Source organism: Cebus imitator, unplaced genomic scaffold (assembly GCF_001604975.1).
Source record: "Cebus imitator isolate Cc_AM_T3 unplaced genomic scaffold, Cebus_imitator-1.0 Scaffold16, whole genome shotgun sequence".
Taxonomy (NCBI): domain Eukaryota; kingdom Metazoa; phylum Chordata; class Mammalia; order Primates; family Cebidae; genus Cebus; species Cebus imitator.
Genome location: NW_016107331.1, coordinates 2835996 through 2859483, shown reverse-complemented (window position 1 = coordinate 2859483; position 23488 = coordinate 2835996). Strand labels below are relative to the sequence as shown.

Here is a 23488-nt window from a genome sequence, read left to right as displayed (position 1 = left end):
GAACCCAGGAGGCGGAGATTGCGGTGAGCCGAGATCATGCCATTGCACTCCAGCCTGGGTAACAAGAGTGAAACTCCGTCTCAAAAAAAAAAAAAAAAAAAAAAAAAAAAGTGGAAATTGTTATCAACCAAAAATTAGAAGTTTTTAAGTGAAAAAAATTCTAGAAAGAAATCAAGCTGCCTGAGGTGATAGATCTATCTGGGGAGAATGGCCTCCCAAGTCTACAGGAGCTCCTCAGAACTTCTTTCTGCCACTAATGTATTTTTAGGTCTTTGTTAATCAGAGAAAAGGTTTCATTTTTAACTTTTTTAACAAAACTAAACATTGGCTCCAAACTGATAGACTCTCATCTCAGAATCTGTTAGCAAAGGATAACTAATATTTGCAGACAAGAACACTATTCAGAGACACATTATTATAATTTTTTTTACACTAGAAATGACATGGCTTGAGAAATGACTTGTTGAGAAATCTGTGTTTACATTAGGGAGAGTGGGGTAAAATCCTTCACAGAAGTTGAAAACATGTTAAGTGGTAAATACCAAAATGCCCAGCAAGCATTTAAGCCGGCTCTCATCCTAGCATGAATATGTGCAGCTCAGCATTTTAAAATTTGCTTTTAGCTTTTCTAGCAGTTTGAATTAACCCTTTCTCTACTTCCACTTTCTCTGTGAGAGTTCAGCTCTTAATCTGCAGATATGGACTGTGGGTGCTGTCATGGTGCTTGGTGGCCCACTGGCAAATGATGTCCTCACCTGAACTGGTTTCCTACAAGTGGACTGCCTCGTGGACGTGTCTCCTAAGCTTCCTTACTATCCATGTAAGGCCTAGACAAACATTAGGAAGCAAGTCCAGCTTGAATGGATTGGAAGAGGCCTGTCAGAGCAAAACAATACAATGCTGCAATAAAGGTATATCCAGACCAGAGGTTCTCCAGAGCAGAATCACCTCAGAGAAACTGTCAGGTGACCCCAGCATCTGTAGCTGTAAATGATCCTCAGGTTATTTTAAGTATATCCCTCATTCAAAGACACTAATCTAGATTCTCTAAAAAGCCAATGATATTTTAATCTTAGTTTCAGCTCCTAGCAAATGAAAACAAAAAAAAAAAACAAAACAAGCCACCAAAACAAAACATTTTTCCAGGTTGGGTTTATCTTAATACCTAACTGGCTATAAAACTTATTTACAGCCTGAGTGAACACCAATTATATACAAGAAAGGTAAGGATTTAATGAATATTTGTATAATACTTTGCAATATCTTATCATGCATTAATGATCTCATGTGGTTCTCACAGCAACCCTATGAGGTAGCTTGTTATTTTCAAATTAAAGATGAGGAAAATAAGTCTCAGGGACATGAAGATTTGCTCAAGAGCCCTCAAAGAGTACGGCAGAGCAGCTATGGGGTTGACAAGTAGAGGGAGAGAATTACCATTGTTTTATTACTATAGGTCAAAAAGAAATTTTAATGTTTAAATATTTCCTATAGCTTTTTAGAAAACTTCCAATTACTATGCCACACTTTGCTGGTAAAACAACTTATCGCACAGTAAAACACTGCGTTTTTTTCTTTCTTCTAAATCTATCTGTATGTCTACACAAACACCCACACATACATACACACACACAAACACACACACACTCTCTCTCTCTCTCTCTCTTGGAGTAAAACAGAAATAATCTATTGTTCCTGAGTTTGATTGTGGGAGAATCATTTAAGATATGTCATGTTTATAAAACCAGTTTCAGGAACATGTAAATCCAGTAATTTAATTTTTGTATATCTTACATTAAAATGAACACACAAATACATTTCTCCCTCAGTCTCCGTATTAGACAAATGGAAGTGAACTACTTGGCCTAGAAAAGAATAACCTGCAAGAGAAATGTTGGCACTCCTAGTATCAGTAAGTTAAACTCATTTTTTGCTATTTATAGTAATTTGTGTCTTTTTTTTTTTTTTTTTTTTTCTGAGACAGGGTCTGGCTCTGTCACCCAGGCTGGAGTGCAGTGGCACAATCTCAGCTCACTGCAAACTCTGCCTCCTGAGCTCAAGCCAACCTCCCACCTCAGCCTCCTGAGTAGTTGGGACTATAGGCGCACATCACCATAATAAGGAAATTTTTGTATTTTTGTACAGACAGGGTTTGAACAAAATCTTTTGCCCAGGCTGGTCTCGAACTCCTGGGCTCAAGTGATGCTCCCACTTTGGCCTCTCAAAGTGCTTGGATTACAGGTGTGAGCTACCACGGCTGTCCATGATTTACATCTTTGAAGTGTTTCTTCTAAACACTCAGTCTATCAAATATCAGTTGCTGCAGACATTTGCATCCAAAGGAAAAATAAGCCATATCGCATCTTGGTAAGATGAAATATTCCATGATATTGGTCCTATTAAAGCCAGGACTGGCCAGGTAAACTCTTGGTGTTCTTTGTGCCACAATTTCTAAGCTCAATAGAAGAATCTGAAGAATATAAAACAAAAGCCAACAGAATAAAAGAAGATTGACTGAGCAGTACAGCCTTATTTAAGAATATCAGTACTAAAAGGAAATCATCCACTCTTGTCATTGAATGCATGCTACTTATAGCAAAGTAAAATATTTCTGGATTGGTGGGCCCCAACCTTTTTGGCACCAGGGACCGGTTTCAGGGAAAACCATTTTCCCACAGACCGAGTGGGAGATGGTTTCGGGATGAAACTGTTCCCCTCAGATCATCAAGCATTGGTTAGAGTCTCCTAAGAAGCGTGCAACCTAGATCCCTCGCATGCGCAGTTCACAATAGAGTTCACACTCCTATGAGGACCCAATGCTGCAGCTGATGTGAGAGGAGGCAGAACTCAGGTGGTAATGCTCGCTTGCCTGCTCACCAGACACTGGTCACCTCCTGCTGTGAGGCCTGACTGTGGACCCTGGCTGGCTGGGGGATTGGGGATCCGTGTCCTAAGTAACTTGGTAGGAGACTAATTGGAAAACTAAAAAATAAGTCAGTGTGTGCACACTAACAACGAAAGCAAATTTAATATTTAGTGGGATGAGTCTAAATGCAATAGAGACACTGATCTTTGTAACAACAAAACGTTAAATCCAGGCTTTTCTTTTACCTTGTTAATCGACATTTCGTTCATCCTGAGAGGTTGCTTTGGCATAACTCAGAGGTAGATTCAGCCCAACAACTGGCCCTACAATGCTCAACCATGATGTGATATAGTTGACATTCCTAGGAAACAAATGAAATACAGGCCATGCTAATGTTTCCATTGCAGTTTTTGGATGAATGGTAGAATATCAGCGGTCACCAATACTGTAGTTTTTGGATGAATGGCAGAATATCAGTCAGTCACTAACAGAAATGAGGCATTCTTCAAAGATGTATACTACCACCTGGAATCTCAGCATTTCTGAATGCCAGCCCCATTGCTTGACAAGAATTTAAGGTCTAGAGAGCCTACAAGGATCCCTCATTAGGGTGGCTGAAGGATGCGGTAAGGTACTGGGGCTCCTGATTCCCCTTGATTCAAATTTTACCCTTAACAGTTTACAGCACTTACTAAGGTAGGAGAGTGCAGTGATTAAGAGCATGATTCTGAGGCCAAAATGCTTAGACTGAAATCCTACCAGTTAGCTAGCAGTGCGACCTTGTTTGAGTTACTTACCTCCTCTGTTCCATCACTTTCTCCTCTGTAAATTGGGTTAAAAAATGGTACTTAGCACATAGGAATGCTGCAAAAATCCAGTCCTTTACTATATCTAAAACTTTTAGAACAGAACCTAGCATATCGTAAAAATCAATGTGTTAGCCATTATTATTATTACAAAGAATATTTCTTTTTTTAGTCTAGTTTTTAGAGTCACATAAAAAAAGTTACACTTTTAAAATCAGAGTAGAAGCCAATGTATCTTGAGGGTATTTCTTACTTATTGATTTTCCAAGAATTCTTTAATACAGGAGTCATGAATTCATTCGTCTTGCAGGGATGAAGTACAAAAAAGGGTTGCCCAAGTATTGGATGTTCCTGTAAGAATCAGAGTTGGTCCAAGATCAGTGTGAGTTACTTTGAAAAGGTTATCTGGTTTACTCCTTTAAAAGAAAAGGTTTGTCTTAAATTCCAAGTTATTGAATTAATATACAGGCTTATTTTGTATTTTCAATTATAATTTATAATCCAAACATCAGAAAAAGTTGGTGAGAAGGGGCTATTCATTGATGAAGCATTATGGTTGAGTATAACAGGGCACCCAGCTTTGTTTACACAATACAAACTATAGTTGCCTTTTATCAGTTCCCTCTCTCTGTTGGCTAGTGTTTCTCTTTGGCCTATCATTCTTCAGTTTTCCCTCAAGAACGTTCACAAAGCTCAGCAGTTTGACAACCTAAACAGTTCATTTTATTCACCTCTTTGTCAGTGGTAAGAGAATCAAAATCATTTGCATATTTACACAAATTTGTCAACATGTTGTTTCAAGCCTATCTGTATCCCGTGCCAGTGCGCACATGTTCCGTGAGTGGAACAGCGGATGAAAGGCAATGGTTTGCACTATTTAAGCTGTTCTCTCTCTCTCTCTCATCTCTATCTCTGAGTTTTTGTTTTTCTTTTTCCTAATTTCTCTCCTTCTGTTTCTCCCAAGCCTACAGGGCTGTTTCTATAAGTTAAAAGCCTAAAATCTAACTCTGTTCCTTTTATACGGTAGTAATTGGCTATAAAATATAGCTCAGACTGTACCCGAGTCAGGGACAAAGACATTATTTGGCAAGCAACGGGGAGCCCTAGAAGGTTTCCATTTAGTGGGTAATCTGCACGAGTTCTACCAACACAAACAGTATTATTGATGATACATTATTGATTGTTTACATTGTGGATTAACCATTATGCTAGACACTGCAAGCTCAAATACCTATGAAGAACAAGCAGGTGACCTAAGGGGATAATGCCAGCTAAATACACCAGCAGATGACAGGGCCCATGAGGAACTGCAGAGTGCACCCAACCGAGGCCATGCTGGCTACTCTGCTCTGGCCACTGTGTCATGTGGGAATGCAGGTTCAGCGTGCCAGGCCTTCTCATGTGTGAAACTAACCTAGAAAATCCAAAGTTGATGTTAAACCTACTGCTTTTATGTGTTGGCACAATTTATTTTTAAACATGGAGCGGGACAAATAAAACAGGTTTATAGGCTGGATTTAGACTAGGGGATACCTAGCTTCTTCTCTTGGCTTCTTCTCTTAGCCAACCCAAGGAGAAGTTGAACTCAGGGCTGTTGATGGGAAGAATTATGTGGTTGCCCCTACTGCCTCCACCCCTCAGCTATGAACATTTATGTCTGCATGCATATGCACACATCCATTCACAAAAACTGGAAGGGACAGTTCCATTTGTATTGGTGACACTGGGTATGGAGATTTGGGTTGGCAGTGGTGAGGGATGAGTTATCCACTAGTTATAGGTTATTGCATGTGTCTGGCCTTTTTAGTATCACCTAGCATTTTTTTCTACCTGAGTACCACCTCCAGGTAACTCTGACCAGTAGCCTGATTTTCCAGCAAGGCATCAGCTTCCTCTCTACAGTTCTCTTCCCAACCTTCATTGCCATCCCTAACCAGGCCCTGGGCTCAAAGCCCTGATGTGTTGTGCCTACGTCAAGTCCTCCTGTCCAAGTTGAGTCTAGTTTCCCTTATCTGCCTTAAACTAACATTTAGTAATTCAACACATATTAATCAATTACCTTTTTATGTGTCTGCCAGAATACTTCTAGGTATAGTTATAGAGACCACTGTATCTCTTAGATAAACAAAGTTCCTGATGCATTGGAACTTAGATTCCAGTGCAGGAGACAGCCAATAAACACACAGAATAAATAAGATAATCCAGATAATTATTCGTCCTATGAAGGAAAAACAACAGGGTAACATGATTCTGGAGAGACTGTGATGACATTAGAGTTGGAACGGGAAGGCCTCACAGAAGAGGTAACACAATGGACTGAATGTGTGTGTCCCTCTAAAATTCATATGTTGAAATCCTAACCACCAAAGTGATAGTATTAAAAGGTGGGGCCATTTGCAGGTGATTAGGTCATGAGCATGAACCCCTCATGAATGGGATTAGTGCCCTTATTAAAAAGACCCAGAGAGCTCTCTCACCTTTTTCCTATCATGTGGGGATACAGTGAGAAGATGGCATCTATGAAATAGAAAATGGGTCCTCACCAGACACTGGATCTTCCAGTGCCCTCATCCTGGATTCCGTAGCCTTCAGAACTGGGAGAAATAAATGTCGGTTGTTGAGTCACCCAGTCTATGGTATTTTTGTTCTGACAGCCTAAATAGACTAAGACAAGGTGCTACTTAATCAGAGATCAGAATGACAAGGAAAGAAAACACCCACGCAGAGGTTTAGGAACAGAATGTTGAGGCAGATGACCCTAAGGGGAAATGAGAACAGGAAATATAAAAAAAAAATGCAAAAAAAAAAAAAACAAAAAAACGCAAAAACAAAAACAGAATTATTCTGGACTAAAATAATGACTGTTTAGAAAGCTGGGATTTAAAAAGATAAATGTAGTCTAAATTCTTTTGGGATGACTTACATAGTTACCTATGGAAGGAATAAAGAGCTACAATCCAGTCTTACTGACGTAAAGACATGTTATCTTCTTTAATAAAATGAAACTTAGATTTCCAAATTTCCACTGGATAGAAACACTTATAATAGAGAGGATCAGTTCAATCACACAGCCTCTATTCTCTCCAAGACCCGCTCTCCCTTTGGCATCTCTTATCTAAGAGGTGGATAGGCACTTACAGTTCAGGGGACTATTTTCTTGGAGAAGTCTTAGGACCATGGCACACTGCAGCTCTGCTCATTCGATGCTGCTTTGTAAAGACTTGGTCTTTACTTCTATAAGTCTTCTTCTCATTCCACATAGCAAGTGCGTAAGCACATGCATGAGCTCTGGAGTTAATACTGTTTGGGGTCAAGTCCTGCTCTACCACTTGGTAGCTGTGAGCTATTGGGAAAGTCACTTAACCATTTTATGTCTTTGTCTCCTCACCTGGTAACTGTGGCTAATGATAGCATCTGCCTCAGAGACTTGACTGTGACCCTTAGATATGGTATTAGATAATACCATAGAAGTACATAGAACAGTACCTGATGCCTAGCAGACACTTAGTTGGCTATTAGTATTTAATCCATTTATATCTAAACAGAAAAGGATAACAGCTGGACATTCAGAAAGTAGTCTTATGGTACCTATGTTAAAGCCCAATTTCAATCTAAAAATAGGAAGCTCCTATAAATTAAGTAGCATATTAAAAGCATCACTGACCAGTACCTAAGTGTTTAGGAATATTTGACAACTGATTATAGGTGAAAGGAAGAAAGGTCTAAATTAGTAAAATGTCTATGTCTATATGGCAACTAGAACTATCATGATATTTGTATTCAGGTTTAAAATCAAATTAATGAAAAACAATTAAAATGAATTTAAATTAAAATAAAAGCTCAGGTACTTTAAAAACTCTTCAGTGATCTCTAACATTATAATATTCATTTTTCCTCAAAGAACATAAAACAGTCATATTAGCATTTAAGGTTACATTCTAATAAAATAAAATGCATGGTGATGTTCATGTAAAACATTTTTTAAAATAATTGAAACCTTCATGCCTCTGAAGAGCTTTTAGAATAGCTTGAGCATTTCTTTAATGCAGGTTTGGCCATCTTTAAAAAATTCTTTATCCTTTACTATACTGAGACCTTATATTAAAATTAAATAGAATATATTAAAATGAATGTCTTTAAAAATTATAAGTTTAAATGTATTAATAAATTGGATTTTAAGATAAAAATTATATTGTTTTTACAAAATGCTTTTGGTTTAAAAGAATCAAGCCTATGATATTCTGATCAGCTTAAAATAGGAATTATAAAATATACTTATGTAATCTTTTAGAAGAATTTTATAAATTAATAGCAATAGCAGTGGACTTCCAGCTGTGACAGAATAAAGAGGTCAACAAATCCTCTCCCCAGAAAATAAGTATAAAAATGAACAAAATTGTTAAAAACAAACCATTTTTGGGTCCTGGAAATCAACCTAGGGCAAATATAAAATCTGAGAAGTGTTTAGTTCATGACAATCTGCTAAACTTCAAGTAAGAAACAGAGGGGATCTGAAGCCTTCTTGCCTGGAAGTACTTTCATATCCCCTCCTCCTCTCCCCCAATGTCCCCAGCCACTCCATCAACAGAATTTTTACCAGAGCAGTCTGGCCATAAGAGCCAATAACTGTGTGGCCAGAGGGACCAGCCTGATTTCCAACAGACAGCTAAAACTATTGCTCAGCAGTACAGTCAATAAAAACAGCAAAACAGGTACTAAATGAAAAGGAAAAACTGCAGCTCTGCTGGTCAGAGGTTGCAATCCCAGTTGAGGCAAGCAGCAAGCTACCAATAATTTAATGGGGAGAATCTGGAAATAAGACAGTCAGAGAAGGGGTAGATAAGTTCTCCAGGCATCACTGGCTGATGGAAAGGGGATGTTCAGGGGAGACACAAGAAGGCCTGATGGGAAGTAAGAGCCAAGACCAACATGAATTCTACTTGAATTTTTAGTGTGTTTCCAATTCATGTACACATCCATTGGCAAAAGAAAAAGGCATTATCGGCTTGAGGTATTTAAGCACAATCATTTCTGTCCAATCATTGGCCAAGCTGCAAGCTTTACAGGCATAGCTGGATAACCCTGAGGAAGGCAGTCTAAAAAATAAAAATAAGAATTAAAAACCCAGTAGCAGAGACATCAGTGGCCACACTTATAAGGGGAAAAAAAAACCCTGCAGTTGAAGCCTAGGAAAGTTACTAAACCAAACAACAACAACAACAACAACAACAACAACAAAACACAACCCTCAGGAAAAAATATTGGAATCCAGAATTGCTGCAATATATCATCTAAAATGTCTAGTTTTCAAAGGCATTTATGTGACATGCAAAGAAACCAAAAAGTGTAGTTCATACAAGGGAGAAAAATCATTATTAAAAACCAACTCTGAGTAGACTCAGATGCTGGATTTACAAAGAATTAAAAGCAGCTATTACAAATATGTTCAGAGAATTAAAGAAAACTAGAATTACAGCAGAAAAATTATGACGCTGGCTCTGCAAATATCTAATCTCAATAGAGGCATACAAACTATAAAAAGAACTAAATAGAAATTCTAGAGTTGAAAAGTACAATGCCAGAAATAAAAAATTGACTAGGTGGACTCAACAGTAAATATGAGACAGCAGTAGAAACAATTAGTGGATTCGAAAGTACATTAATGGAAAGTTTTCAATGTGAAGAAAAGAGAGGAAAAAATTGAAGAAAAATGAACCTTAGACATCTGTGGGAAAACATCACCTGTACCAAAATACATATAATAGTAATCTGAAAAAGAGGAAGGGGAGAAAAGGGCAGGCAAAATAGCTGAAGAAATACTGGCTAAAAATTTCTAAACTTTGATGAAATACATTAATCTGCAGATCCAAGAAGCTCAACAAACTCTAAGTAGAAATATAAAAAGACCCACATCTAGACACATCATAATCAAATAGCTGACAGCCAAAGATAAGGAGAAATCTTAAAAACAGCAAGAGAGTCCTTTAGGACCCATCACATAAAGAAGAATAGCAATTCAAAAACAGCTGACTTCTTATCAGTACAGATAGAAGCAGAATGACATGTTCAGAGTAATGACTGAAAAAACTCAAACTGTCAACCAAGAATTCTACATTCTTCAGAGATGAAAGTAATATAAATATATTCCCAGGGAAACAGACTGAGAGAATTCCTTGCTAGTAGATTTGCCTTATAAGATATAAAAAAAAAAAAAAAAAAAAAAAAAAAAAAAAAAAAAAAAAAAAAAAAAAAAAAAAAAAAAAAAAAAAAAGTCCTTCAGGAAATAATACCAGGGTAACTCAAATCCACAGGGAAAAATGAAAAGTGTCACAAATGTTGAATACAAAAGACTAAGTACTTTCTCTTTTGTTGATTTTTAAAAAAGACTTAAGATTATATAAGCAAAAATCCTAACACTGCAGTGTTGAGTTTATAATATAAATGTAATATACATGACAATAATGGTACAAAGGAAGGGGAAAGAAATGAAAGCATATTTAACAAAGTGGCTATATTTTATTTTTTAAATAAATTTTTTCTTTTTGAGATAAAGTCTCGCTATGTTGCCAGGCTAGTCTTGAACTCTGAACTCATCCATCCTCCCACCTCAATCTCCCAAAGTGCTAGGATTATAGGCATCAGCCCTTGTACATGGCCCAAAGTTGCTATCTTTTAGCAGAATTAAGTCAGTATTGGCTAAGCACAGTGGCTAACGCCTATAATCCCAGCACTTTGGGAGGTTGAGGTGGGCAGATCACTTCATGCCAGGAGTTAGAGAACGGCCTGGCCAACATGGTGAAAACCTGTCTCGACTAAAAGTATAAAAATTAGCTGGGCATGGTGGTGCATGCCTGTAGTCCCAGCTACTTGGGAGGTTGAGGCAGGGGAATTGCCTGAACCCAGAAGGCGGAGGTTGCAGTGAGCCGAAATTGTGCCACTGCACTCCAGCCTGGGCAACAGAGTGAGACTCTGACTCAAAAAAAAAAAAAAAAGTCAGTATTAAGTTGTACCTCTGTTGTTAGAATGTTAGTAAGGATGTTTTTGAGGGCTTATGGAACTCAAAAGCTTTTTCTTGTTGTGAAGCAAATCCTTTAAGTATGTTGTTCATCATGACCCCTCTTCTAGCAATGTGTCAAAAGCATACATAATTAATTTACATGATTAAATTGTACATGCTTCAACACTCAATACTTTCTAAAATGTATGTTTCTTTTAGTTGTGGCAAATTAGCCAAATCCTTAATTACTTTCAAATACAAATGGAAAATTAATTTTTAGAATATTCTAAATAAATCCTTGTTTCTAAATATATAGGACTATTGAATATAAAGTCTTGAGTTATGAAGAATGAAATGATCATATGATAATAGAAAAATAACGAGTTTCCTTCGTGTGACTAGAATTCATATATTATATCATTCATTTATCAAACATTAAATCATCTTGTCTGATAATTTTAAATTAAGTTTAAATCAAGGCAATGGGTCTGTAAGTGAAAACTGTGGTTAATCTCATGGAGATCTTAATGCTGCAGAAATCACAGAATTCAAAACTTAGCATAGTAGCCTGAGCCAATACTATTTTTTCAGTCACATTCTATCAGCTGATTCTGCAAGCCCTAGCAATTTGTATTCAGAGAAAGTGGAATACAGAATTTACAAGTAATTTGAGACATGTGATCAGTGCAGACAATCAATCTGGATAATATTCTCCAAAAGCCATTATTTTCCAACGGAGATTTTGTAAGGCTTATGCTATCAAGAAAGATTATCTGTATTTTCTATTATGTTTCTTCAGACAGCCAGAATCAAAGATGAAAGCAGTCATTAGTTGGTTTAGGGATTGTGTGTTAAGAGTTTTAAAAAAAATCTAAACTCTACTCCTTATTTGTTTAACATACCCTTTGCAGAAACAGAACATCAAAACTATTGGGATCCTTTTAGTGACATTTCTTAGATCGATTCAGGAGGTAAATTCACGTGAAAGTGCTACCATCTGCTGTCAGTAATAATGAACTGAGCAAATCTGCACTGGGAAAAATGTTCGTGTGGAAATACAGCCAACGAACTGTGTTAGGCTTACAACTCAATAAACACTTCTACTGGAACAAAGTTCTGCTAAATGGTTTTCCATGAAAATAGAAATGATGGGTCAGATTCCTATCTCTGTAACTCCAGAGAAGTTATATAGGCATATTTCCTCATGAAATTTAATTTAGCAATGGCTAAATGTCTCATAAAGTAAGTCAGACAAGAATACTGTGAATTGGTTTTAGAACTATTAGATATGACTATCACAAGGAAATGATAATACTGCACCTTTATTCTTACAGGTAAGAAATATGATGAGTTACTTGGTTCATTTCTTAATTTTCTTGGCTCTTTGGGAGGGCACAAAAATAATTTCACATATTAAGCTTTCATCCATTTTCATATTCCAGACTGATCAAATTTGCCTTCCACTCTAGGCACATTCCTTAGAAATGGAGAGAGGTATCTCCCTCATCCTAACCCCTCTAGCAGGGGAAGGAAAATGACTACCGAGCAGTGTGATCTGCAGAATTAGGCACTGTGCTTTACATGGCCACGTACCACAAAAACTCTTTGAGGGAGTCTTTATTATTGCCACTCCAGGTAGTGAGGGGCAGAGTGTCTCTATACCTCCTAAGTCCACACACTTACACTGCACCTCCTCATGCCTCCGATGAGAATTGATGTCTAGGGTAGTTCCTGACTTCCATCCTATAGTCTACTCCTTCAAAAATCCATTTATTGATTTTAAAATCATGTGTTTTCATAAAATTATAAGAGCAATACACACACAGAGTTCAGAAAATACCAAGAACAAAGAATAAAAGCAACTAATCCCAAATAGCCTAACTCAGATTTAATGACTGGTGAATTTCCTTTTAGACCTTTTTATACATGTTTATACTTTCTGTTGCTTGTTATTCACTGAACAGATAATAATTGTTGTGCCTACTGTGTGCCAGTCCCTATGTGTCTTTTGTTGATCCTCTTTAGGTATCTTTGTCCTCTGTTTTACTAATTTCTGCATTTGCTTTTATTATTTGCCTCCATATATTTTTGTTTGGGTTATTTTGCTTTTCTTAATTTTTTTTTATATTTCCGTAGGTAGTGAAAAGATTATACATAAAGAATATGTAATCTTCAGTGTTGGCTACAGTGTTCTACATGTTTCATTAGATTAAGCTAGTTGTTTGTATTGTTTACAGGTGTATCCTTGTTTGCTTGATTTATTAATTTCTAAGAGAAATTTAAATCTCCCCTATAACGGTTGATTTGCCCATTATTGTTTGTCAATTGCAGTTTGTCAATTTTTGCTTTATATATCCAGAAGCTGTGTTATTTAAATGCACAGAAGTATATCTTCTTAGAAAACTGAAACTTTAATATGAAGTGATCATATTTATCTCAAATTATGCTTTCTGCCAAAAAATGATTCTTACCTGATATTAATATAACCACATCAGCTTTCTATTTATATTATTCATTTAAAAAATTGTTTGACTTCTTGTCTTTCTGCATCCTTATGTTTAAGATATTTTCTAAAAAAGAATATAGATGAATTTTTAAACATCCACCTTTACAATCTGTCTCTTAATTGGGGTGTTTAATTCACTTACAGGCTTTGTGATTACTGATATAATTTGATTTCTTTTTTTCTGTCTTAGTGTAGACTTTTTACTCATTCTATTTTTAATGTTTCTTCCTTTCGTTTCCTTTTTTTCTGTCTGTTTCCTTCTTTGTATTACTAAATGAAGGATTAAAATTTTTTTTCTCATTGCTTTTTCTCTTTTTATTAGCTTGAAAAATCACATACTATTAGTATATTCCTAAACATTTAGTGGTTATCATTAAATTTTAAAATAGCTATTTCACTTAATAAAATCTACAATTATTCTGTATCTTTATCTTTTCACAAACAATTCAAGTCCTCAGTACTCTGATCACCCTTCCTGATTTATGTACTGCTGTTGTCTAGTACTTCCACTGTATTTTTTTTGTTAGGCCCAGAAAGTAGATATTATTAGTACTTTATAGCTCAATGTTTGTTAAAATTTACCCACATTTTGCTGTTCTTCTTGCTTATTATTTTTCCCTATATCTCAGCATCCATTCTGGGACAATATTCTGTCATTGAAATACGCCCTTCAGAACACCCTTTGATGAGGATCTATAGGTAGTAAATTGTCCCATCCTGTGAATGCTTTATGTTGTCCTTATTTTTGAAAAATAGGTTTTTGTAGGTATAAAATTCTAGGTTACAATGATTTTTTGTTTTTAGCACGTGGATTATATTATCCCATTTTCTTCTGGCTTCCATTTTTTCTGGGTAGAAATTGACTATCAGTATAATTGTCATTCCCTTTAAGATCATCTCTTTGTCTCTACTATTTCACTGCAATGTACACAGGTGTGGATTTCTTTTTATTTTTCATTGTGGGGATTCACTGAGCTTCCCGAACCTAAATATCAGTGCCTTTTCAACAATTTTGGAAAATTCTCAGCATCAGCTCTTTGAATATTGCCTCTACTTCATTCTCTCTAGCCTTTCCTCCTGAAACTCTTATTAGACATGTTAGTCTTCGTCTATCCTTTACATTTCTTAATGTGTTACCGTATTTACTATTTCTTTCTTATTTTTTTGCTACAATGTATGCAATTCTTCAGATTCTTCTAGTACATTAATCCTCTCTTTAACTGTAGTTAGGTGCTTTTTAGAATAGACATTATGTACTTTTCTTTCTAAAAGTTATGATTATTTATTAAGTTTGCTGATCATTTTCCACAGTCTTCTTCCTATGCCATACTTTAATATTTTTATCCATTAAAAAATATGTTAGATATATTTATATTATTGCACTGAATAATTTCAGATTCTGGCTTTGTGAGTCTGCTACTAGTTTGTTGTCTGCTGGCCCTCATTCATAATGGCTCATTATAAATTCCGTATTTTTTTTATCATGACTTTATAGTAGGACTTTAAATATGGTAATTCTTTGAGGCCTAACACTGAAAGTGCATCCTACCAAAGAATTTATATATGCTTCTGACTGGTCCCTAGGAGGAATTCCAACTCCATGACTTGAGGGTGAGCCTGTGCTTATACATTTTCTGGGGAGATTTTTTTTCCTCTTTTTATCTGTTCTGGACATAGTAAGGTAGAGAGAGTCAAATGGAGAAGAGAGAAAAAAATTTAAATATATAGAGCATGATGGAGGAGGGGCTATTTTAGGTAAATTGGTAAGGGAAGGCCTAATTGCAGAGGTAACAGTTGAGCAGAGACTTGACCAAGAGAGAAGCAAGTCATGCACTTCTGTGGGAAAAGAGTATTTCCAGCTTGAGAACACCAAGTGAAAAGACCCTAGAACCCTAGGGCAGAAGGGGGTTTGGAATGTTCAAAGAATGACAAGACCAGTGTGGCTGGTCAGGTGAAATGAAGAGGAATGACAGTGGAAGTAAGACCAGAGAGATAGCCAAGATGCAGAATCATGTAATGTCTCATAATGCATGGAAAGGACTTGGGATTTTATTCTGAGTGTGATGGGAAGAGTTTGGAAGATTCTGAACAAAAAAGTGATACATTCCAATTTGCATTTTAAAATGTTATCTTGATATTGTAAAGCAAAAGGGGAAGCAAGAAGAACAGTTAGGAGGTTACTGTAGCAGCCCAGACAAAATACAATAATGACTTGTACAAGGCAAGAGTAATGTGAGGGAAAACAGTCAGATTTGGATTTATTTTGACGGTAGTGCCAACAAGATTTGCTAAAGGGTTTGATATGCTGTGTAAGAAAAAGAGAAGAGCCAATGATGACACCAAGGTGAAATGCCTTTTCATATTTTCTTGACTATTTGTCTATTCAGGTTTTATGGGGGTTTTCTTATTAATTTGTATTTGCTAACTTAACAGCTTTTGGGATATTGATCTTTTTCATCCATTCAGCCATCATTGTGGGCTATGCACTGGGTTAAATGTTAGTTATATCACAATGAATAAACAGATAACCTCTGCTGTCATGAAAGTTGTTGAAATCCTTCAATTTTTTTTTCTTTCCAGATTGTTATTTGTATTTAAATTTTGTTCATGATGACTTGGCAATGTGAAATGTAATGTTAGATAATTAAATCTATAACTTTTCTCCTGTGTTATTTCTTTTTTTAAAAGTTTTATGGATATATAATATATGGGGTACCTGTGATATTTTGATACAGGCATACAATGTAGCTGAGTAACTGGGATATTCATCACCTTAAACTTTTACCATTTCTTTGTGTTGCAAACATTCCAAATCTACTCTTCCAGTTATTTTGAACTATCCAAAAAATTATTTCTTAAGTCACCCTATTGTGCTAACATTAGATCTTACTCTATTTTTGTACCCATTAACCAAGCCCTCTTTATCTGCTCTCCTCACTACTCTTCCCAGCCTCTAGTAACCACCACTATATTCACTTCCTCCATGAGATCCATTTTTTTTTAGCTTCCTCGTATGAGTGAGAACATGCAACATTTGTCTTTCTGTGCTTGACTTATTTCACTTAACATAATGTCCTCCAGTTCCATTCATATTATTGCAAAAGACAAATATTTTTTAATGTTGAATAATATTCTATTGTGTGTATATATTATACCACATTTTCTTTATCCTTTCTTTTTGGACACTTAGGTTGATTTCATATCTTGACTATTGTGAATAGTGCTGCAGTAAACATAAGAGTGCAGATATCTTTCACATACTGATTTCCTTTCTTTTGGATCTATACCCAGCAGTTGAATTGCTGGATCATATGGCATTTCTATTTTTAGCTTTTAAAGTAGCCTCAATACTGCTCTCCCTAGTGGTTGTGCTAACTTACATTCCTACCAACAGTGTAAGAGTGTTCCCATTTCTCTACGTCCTTTCCAGCGTTTGCCATTTTCTCTCTTTTTGATAATAGCCGTTTTAACTGGAGTGATATGATATTTCATTGTGGTTTTGATTTGTATTTCCCTGATGATTAGTGAAGCTGGGCAATCTCTCATATATTTTTTAGCCATCTGTATGTCTTCTTTTTAAAAATGTATATTCAGATCTTTTACCCATTTTGAAATTGGATTATTTGGAGGGTGTTTGGTATTGGCTTGAGTTCCTTGTATATTCTGATTATTAATCACTTGTCAGTTGAAGAGTTTGAAAATATTTTCTCCCATTCTGTAGGATATTTCTTCACTTAGTTGATTCTTTCCTTTGCTGTGCAGAAGCTTTTGACCCAATATTTATATATAGTTTACTATTAAACTACTTGGTGTTCCCCAAACACACTACTACTTCTTACCTACAGGCCTTTGCACATGCTGTTCTCTCTGCCTGAAACACCCTCTCTTCCTCCTTCACCACTAATCCCTGACCAATCAGGCCCCCTCCATCTGTGTTCCCACTGTATCCCATGCCTAAGTCTACTGCTAATTCTATACTGTTCTGTAGAGCCAACTGACTGTTTATAAAAGTCTTCCTCTACTACTCTTTAATTCCTTGAGGGCAGAGGAAGCATTCTGATTACTATTTTAATCTTAGCATCTGGACTATTTGCCTTTCATCTAGTAGGTACTCAATAAATATTTGTGGAATTTATTTCGAAAGAACAGCCTATTGTGCCAAAGTAAGTTATTACTGGCATATGCTACCTGTTCCATAAATGGGAATATTTGTGTGGAGGGCACCCATAGCTCCTAGGTCACTCTATGAACACCATTCTCTCTCCTTGGCACAAAACTGGAGACAGCACCTACTATACATTACAGGGGTCCCAAGATAAGATAAAAATTTCAGTATCTGTTTTCTCAAGTATTTCTTCTAATGTGTATCTAAGAACAAAGGAGAGGATTTGAAGGCATGGTTAAGATAACCCTCTACATGTAATTTACTTTATCTATTAGCTTCAACATTTAAAAAAATAGCATCTTCTTTTACCATCATGGAAAATTGATGCACCAAGATACATATTTTAATTCTGTGAGTTTGCCTACTCCTTGCCACACCACTGTATCCCCCTAAGGTATGTTACCCAGACTAAGAAGCAGACTCAAATACTACCAAAATATATGCCTTCCTACTTTACTCCCACTTTTGTTACTCCGTATGTTTCTTACTCATGCATTCAGTAAACATCACTGAATACTTATTGTGGATAAGATTCCATGCTAAATACTCATACATATATCCATCCATTTGCCCATCCATTTATTCAACAAACATTTATGGAGCACATTCTATATATATGCCAGGCACTTTTCTAGACATTACAAATATTTGCATACTAAAGACCAAAGCAAAATTTGTTCTCATAGAATTTACATTCCAGTTATAGGTACTAGAAACACATAAAACAGCATCTCATTCTCTTAATTCATGGAGTTTATGGTCCAGTTGCACCTGCAATACTGCAAGTCTTGAATTGTACCTCTAGAGGAAAGAGTACCAAAGGTGAAATACTCATGCCCCACCCTTGAATGAGAAAGCAGATCCCTAGTGAGGATAGCAGGGATGGCTGATGGCTGGGCAGTTGTTGTGGTGGGGTGGTGGTGGTAATAGGACTGTGACCAGGAAAACCTGGTAAGAAAGACTCCTTCTGTGGCAGCAATTAATTTCACCATTTGGAGGGAAGGCACAGGAAGTCCTCACACTTCCAGAGAAGACCATGTAGGGATCATAGTGGCACTAACAAAAAATGAGACACTCCTCACTATAAGATGGAGGGTGTTCCAAGAACAGTCTGAGGTGCCTGAGGGTCACAGAGGAGCTTACCAGTAAAATAAAGGAAAGCTTTGATTCAGAGGTGGCCCAGGCCTAAGGCTCCATGGATGGAAAGACCCCCTTGTTCCCTGGGATGATACTCCTAGTAAGATCCTGCTTGCCTTAAAACTAAATCACTATTTTCTTAAGGCAGATCTAATGCTTGCTGTATGGTTTCAATTGTTTGCTTTCTGTAACACTGTGTTGAGTGGCTACAGCTGGAAACATCAGTCTGTATAGCAGGATGTATATTTTCATGAGCTATGAGAGATCTTGAGTCAAATGAAATCTGGAATTTCCTCTCTCCTCTCCATACTCCATTAGGGCATCTACCATTCAAGGATTACAGAAATAACTGTTATACATAATAGATTGGTTGTGATCCTGGATACTCAAAAAAAGGTACAAATCCAGGAATATGGGAATTCAAAGAAAGGAGAGAGAGAAGGCAGAAAAGACTTCTTAAAGATACGGTATTTAAGGCTGGGCATGGTGGCTGAGGTCTGTAATCCCAGCACTTTGGGAAGCCAAGGCAAGAGGATCACAAGACCAAGGCATCGAGACCATCCTGGCCAACATGGTGAAACCCCATCTCTACTAAAAGTACAAAAAATTAGCTGGGCATGGTGGTATGCACCTGTAGTCCTAGCTACTTGGGAGGCTGAGGCAGGAGAATCACTTGAACCTGAGAGGGGGAGGTTGCAGTGAGCTGAGATTGTGTCACTGCACTCCAGCCTGGCAACAGAGCAGGACTCTGTCTCAAAAAAAAAAAGTTTGGTATTTAATCTGGTCCAGATCTTAAAGGATAGGCAGGACTCAGGGAGGAGAAGAACAAAGTGTGGCTGTAGAATTTAAACCAGAAATAGCCTATTCCAAGTTTAATGGAAAAGGAATTAACAGAGATACACCAACTTCCATCTTCTAGGTAAGACTGAGAAGTTTGGTAAATTTGGAGAAGAAAAAGTGCCTATTTTTGTTTGTTTTGTTTTGTTCGTATTGGTGTTAAATGATTGAGGCAATCCCTTTATGGTCCAAGTATTTTCTGGAAGTAGTCAAGACAAAGAGGCAAGATTTAAACAGCAAGCAATCTTACTCTATAGTTTAAAAAAAAGGAAAAAAAAGGGGGGGGGAATAAATAAACCCAGTTCAGATTTCCATCTCTCACAGGTATATGAGATTATACATAGAAAAAATGTAAGAAAGTGTTTAAGAAAAAAATAAGTGGAAAAGAAATGAAAGTCTCACTTAAGTACCCAGAAAGATGAGCAAGTTTCTCCTCATTTCTAGGATGAACAGAGGAAGACAAGTGAACCACACTTTGCTCTAGCTGTCCCGGTGGACATTTTGTGTCCTGTTAATTAGGAAGAAACATCTAATGGTGTTTGGGAAGGTGGTTTAAAAAACAACAAACAAAATTAAAAAAAAAAAAAAAGTCTTCAAATTCACATGCTACATAGACACCACCAGGCTTTCTAGAATTTTTATTAAACATTACAGACATCACAGCAATAATTATCAGATACCACCTCCTCTACTAACAAAACCTTTTGTGGCTCCATAGAGAGCCCAGAAACGAATTCTCCCACCCCTGCATAAATCTACAAAGGGCTCCCTCCCTGGGCTTCTGATAGTCCCAACTCCAACTCCTGGATTAGAGAGCAGAGTCTGAATATATTTATAGAGTCTATATGGGTTGTTGCTTTAAGCAGCATGCCAGAACTCTGAGTTCCCAAACTTATTCAGTTATCAACTTGTTGTACATAATTTAATCTCTCTGTATTTTGATAGGCAAAATGGAAAATGCACTGCTGATACTTCACAGGACGAAAAGGAGATAACCACCAAGACCATTATAAAGCTTGCTGGGGGAAAATCAGGGGCTTATGTAAATGTCTATTAATTAAACAGTCACGGCTGCACAACTAGGTCAGGCATGATGATAAGACTGAACAACCCACCCCAGCCGCCAGCCTCAAGAAGAAGAAATGAACATTTAATCCTAATAGCACTTGTTGCATTTTATAAAGAGTCCTAAATTGTAATATTCCGTAACATAACAAGAGTAGCATCTTTCAGACCATCCTCAAAGAATTCTTTGATAGAACATAAACTTATTAGAGTCGACAGCCAAAAACAAAACAAAAAAGCAAGCCAATTACTAATGAAGAACTTGTAAAAAGCTAATCAAAGCTCTCATCCAGAGAAAATGAGAAAATCTGAGGCTCAGAATGATTTTGTATATTGATGAGATTTTATATAGCATCACAGAAAGAAAAATAAGACAGATTTAAATGAAGACAAAAAGGACTCCAAGTCTCTATTTAAAAGCCTTGTTATGTTCCATGTCAATGTTTTCATTAAAATGTTTTGTTCCAGTAAAAACATCCACTTTAAAAAAGTGCCTGATAGGAGGTGCTGTCAGTAGAGGATACTGTCAATTTCTTTGTCTCTCTAGTCAAACTCCCGAGTGTGCGGAGGGGCAGAAAGAAGAACCTTTATTCGGCCCCCACCTGAGGGTGACAGTGTGGTGAGTAGTGGAGAATAGAGGACTACATTATTTTTCTCCATGTCAATGAAAACAACAATTATTTTGTTTGTTTGTTTTGAGATAAAAAACCTAGCCTGAAGATATAGAGAAGAATCCCAAAAAGAAAGACAGATTAAAGATGAAGAGACAGAGAAGAAAACAGTGGGAGTAAAGTCTGAGGAGAAGTGAGCAATACAAAAGCAGAGCAGATTTCTCAGAGTGTGATCCCAGGACCATCAGAATCATTGGGGTTGCTTGTTGACCATGTAGTTTCCTGGGACCCACTCCAACTCTGTGATTAACTCCCAAGGCAATGCTCTTGCTCATTAAAGATTGAGGGCCACTTGCTTCCCTAGAGGAAAAGGCTAGCTTTTTCCAGCATGAATAGAGGGAAGGAAAGAAGAGTGTCATAATGATAGCTGATTCCAGAAGGAAACACAAGGCACACGGTTTCTGACAACATCCCCCTGCCCCCCACTACAAAATAGGAGGCACACCCATCCCCTAGGAGTCTGTGCAGATCAGTTAACTCCATGTGTGATGCATACTCCAGGGGCATGCCAGAAAAGCAGTGAGAAGAACTGAAGGGCAGGATTAAAGAGGAACAGCACAAACACACAATGGGTTACAAATTATATGTTTATAAGTAGTTTAAATTGTAAATGCTTCATTTTTCTCCAGTAATACTTTGTTGTCAAAAAAGAAGGAAAGAATTAGGCCACAGAGTACCTAATGTGTGGGTGATAAGCTTATCAGGGAAGGTGAGTCTGAGGTAGACTCTGGGTACAGGCACCCTCTGAAAGGGAATACAAACAAGTGCATGAACTGAACATTTACTAGGATTCTCACTTACTTCTAATAATAATACTAAGAGGTTGACACATAATTGTTGTAAAGATAAGGAAACTGGGGTTAAGAGATGCCAGTTAACTTGCCCAAGGTCATCTAACTTTGAGGTTTGATTTCAAAGTCCCTGATTTACTTTCCACATTTTTTCAGAGCTAGCTTGACCTTCAAATATACATAGAGGAAATGACACTCAATTCTTAGCATGTCTCTCCACCTGTCCCTTGCCTGAGGTAATCTGGGATCTGGGATGCACACATGGGCAATGGGGGTCCAAGGCATGAATCTAGGGCAGGGTTTTATGAATAAGCCCAGCAGTGGTCCTGCACATCAGGTACTCTAAGCCCTGCTTCTGCAGAGTGGGCCCTGATACCCGCTCAGTGGTGAGGGCTGTGGGAAAGAGAGCAGATGAAGGATCTCTCCCCCAGTATGCTACTTTGGTTTAAGGACCATTTTGAGCTAAAGGCAATTCAAAGGCAGCAAATTCAGAAAGATCTCTTTACCCTCCCCCATACTCTTCTCTTTGTGAAGGTGTTTGCCTCCCCTATCCCATAGCTGGAGCAGAATATCCATTATCACCAGACACTGAATGTTGGCACTGAGATGGCTCTGCACAAACAAATCTTACTAAAATCGCCCTTATCTTCCATTAGCTTTTCCTCATATTTACCGCCTTATAATCTGTGCTCCTGGAAGCCCAAATCCCTTTGCTTTCTCTCGGGACTTCTCTGCAAATTTATCACCCTTTGTTAAAATGGTGTACAAGCTGCAGGGTCCAATAGCCCCTCTGAGTCTCCACACCTTTTCTCTAAGGACCTTAGAGCATGTAAAAACTAAAATGTTAACATCAAGTAAACTTTGTATGGCTTTTCTCCTACTAATCTGTTTTTTGTCAATTTAATTTGCAGGCCCTAGGCGGTCAATCAGAGGGTAGACAGAAAAGTTTTGTTTTTTTTTTTCTCTCCCCTATACAGCAAGAAAGTTGGGAACAGAGAGATGATAGGTAAGGAAGTTGGGGGCAGAGAGGCCTGGGCCTTCTCTGGAACTGCTCTCTGTTAACTGCAAAACGATGGAACATCTGTACCTGGAATTCAAACAGAGCACTGGTTCATTTAACTCAGAAGGTACATGAGGGAGAGTTCCATGGGCTGGCAATGCCACCATGTGATTATGAGCTCAAACTCTCACTACTTGGTTTAAAACAGTGATGATTAAGATGCTGTAAGAGGGTTAACAAGAACTCAATATATCCCTGGAACAATATATTTCAAGGATAACCAGTGGTCAGAAATTTTTATTTTTCAGTTTAAATTAACAGATAATGGACTGTTTTTGAGTTATTAAAGAAAAAATATGTGTTGAAAAGGCAATTCCTTAGTCATTTTTAGGCTCGTATCAGAACCTTGGTGATGGTGTCAGAGACAGTAGGGGTACAGGCTCAGTCAGGTATAACATAGCTGTCTAATGTGAGAGAAAAAATACTATGTAGTTAGATGTTACACAAGTAACTCAAACACTAGAAAATGAATAAATTGAAGAAAGTATACATGAAAAATATTACCAAAGCAATTGATATATTTCCCAATTAGTCTTATGTAAAGACATCAGCCCTAAATCTTTTTGTGTATTTTTTTTTTTTTTTTT

The 23488-nt window shown here is 37.1% G+C and overlaps 1 protein-coding gene across 5 annotated transcripts in view; it reads right to left on the bottom strand.

The window, feature by feature from the left end:
• Positions 1–1134: 1134 nt before the first annotated feature.
• Positions 1135–23488, bottom strand: part of ATG10 (autophagy related 10) — a 281245-nt gene continuing 258891 nt past the window's right edge. For 3 of the 5 annotated variants that reach the window (XM_037731180.1, XM_037731185.1, XM_037731184.1), the window contains 3 exons: positions 3926–4023; positions 3112–3227; positions 1135–2970 (listed from right to left, as the gene is read on the bottom strand). In XM_037731180.1, the coding sequence (XP_037587108.1) occupies positions 3116–3227; positions 3926–4023 (210 nt within the window). In that variant the 3' untranslated portion in view covers positions 1135–2970; positions 3112–3115. The remainder of the gene's footprint in view (positions 2971–3111; positions 3228–3925; positions 4024–23488) is intronic. The other 2 variants (XM_017507852.2, XM_037731186.1) reach the window with 1 other exon arrangement.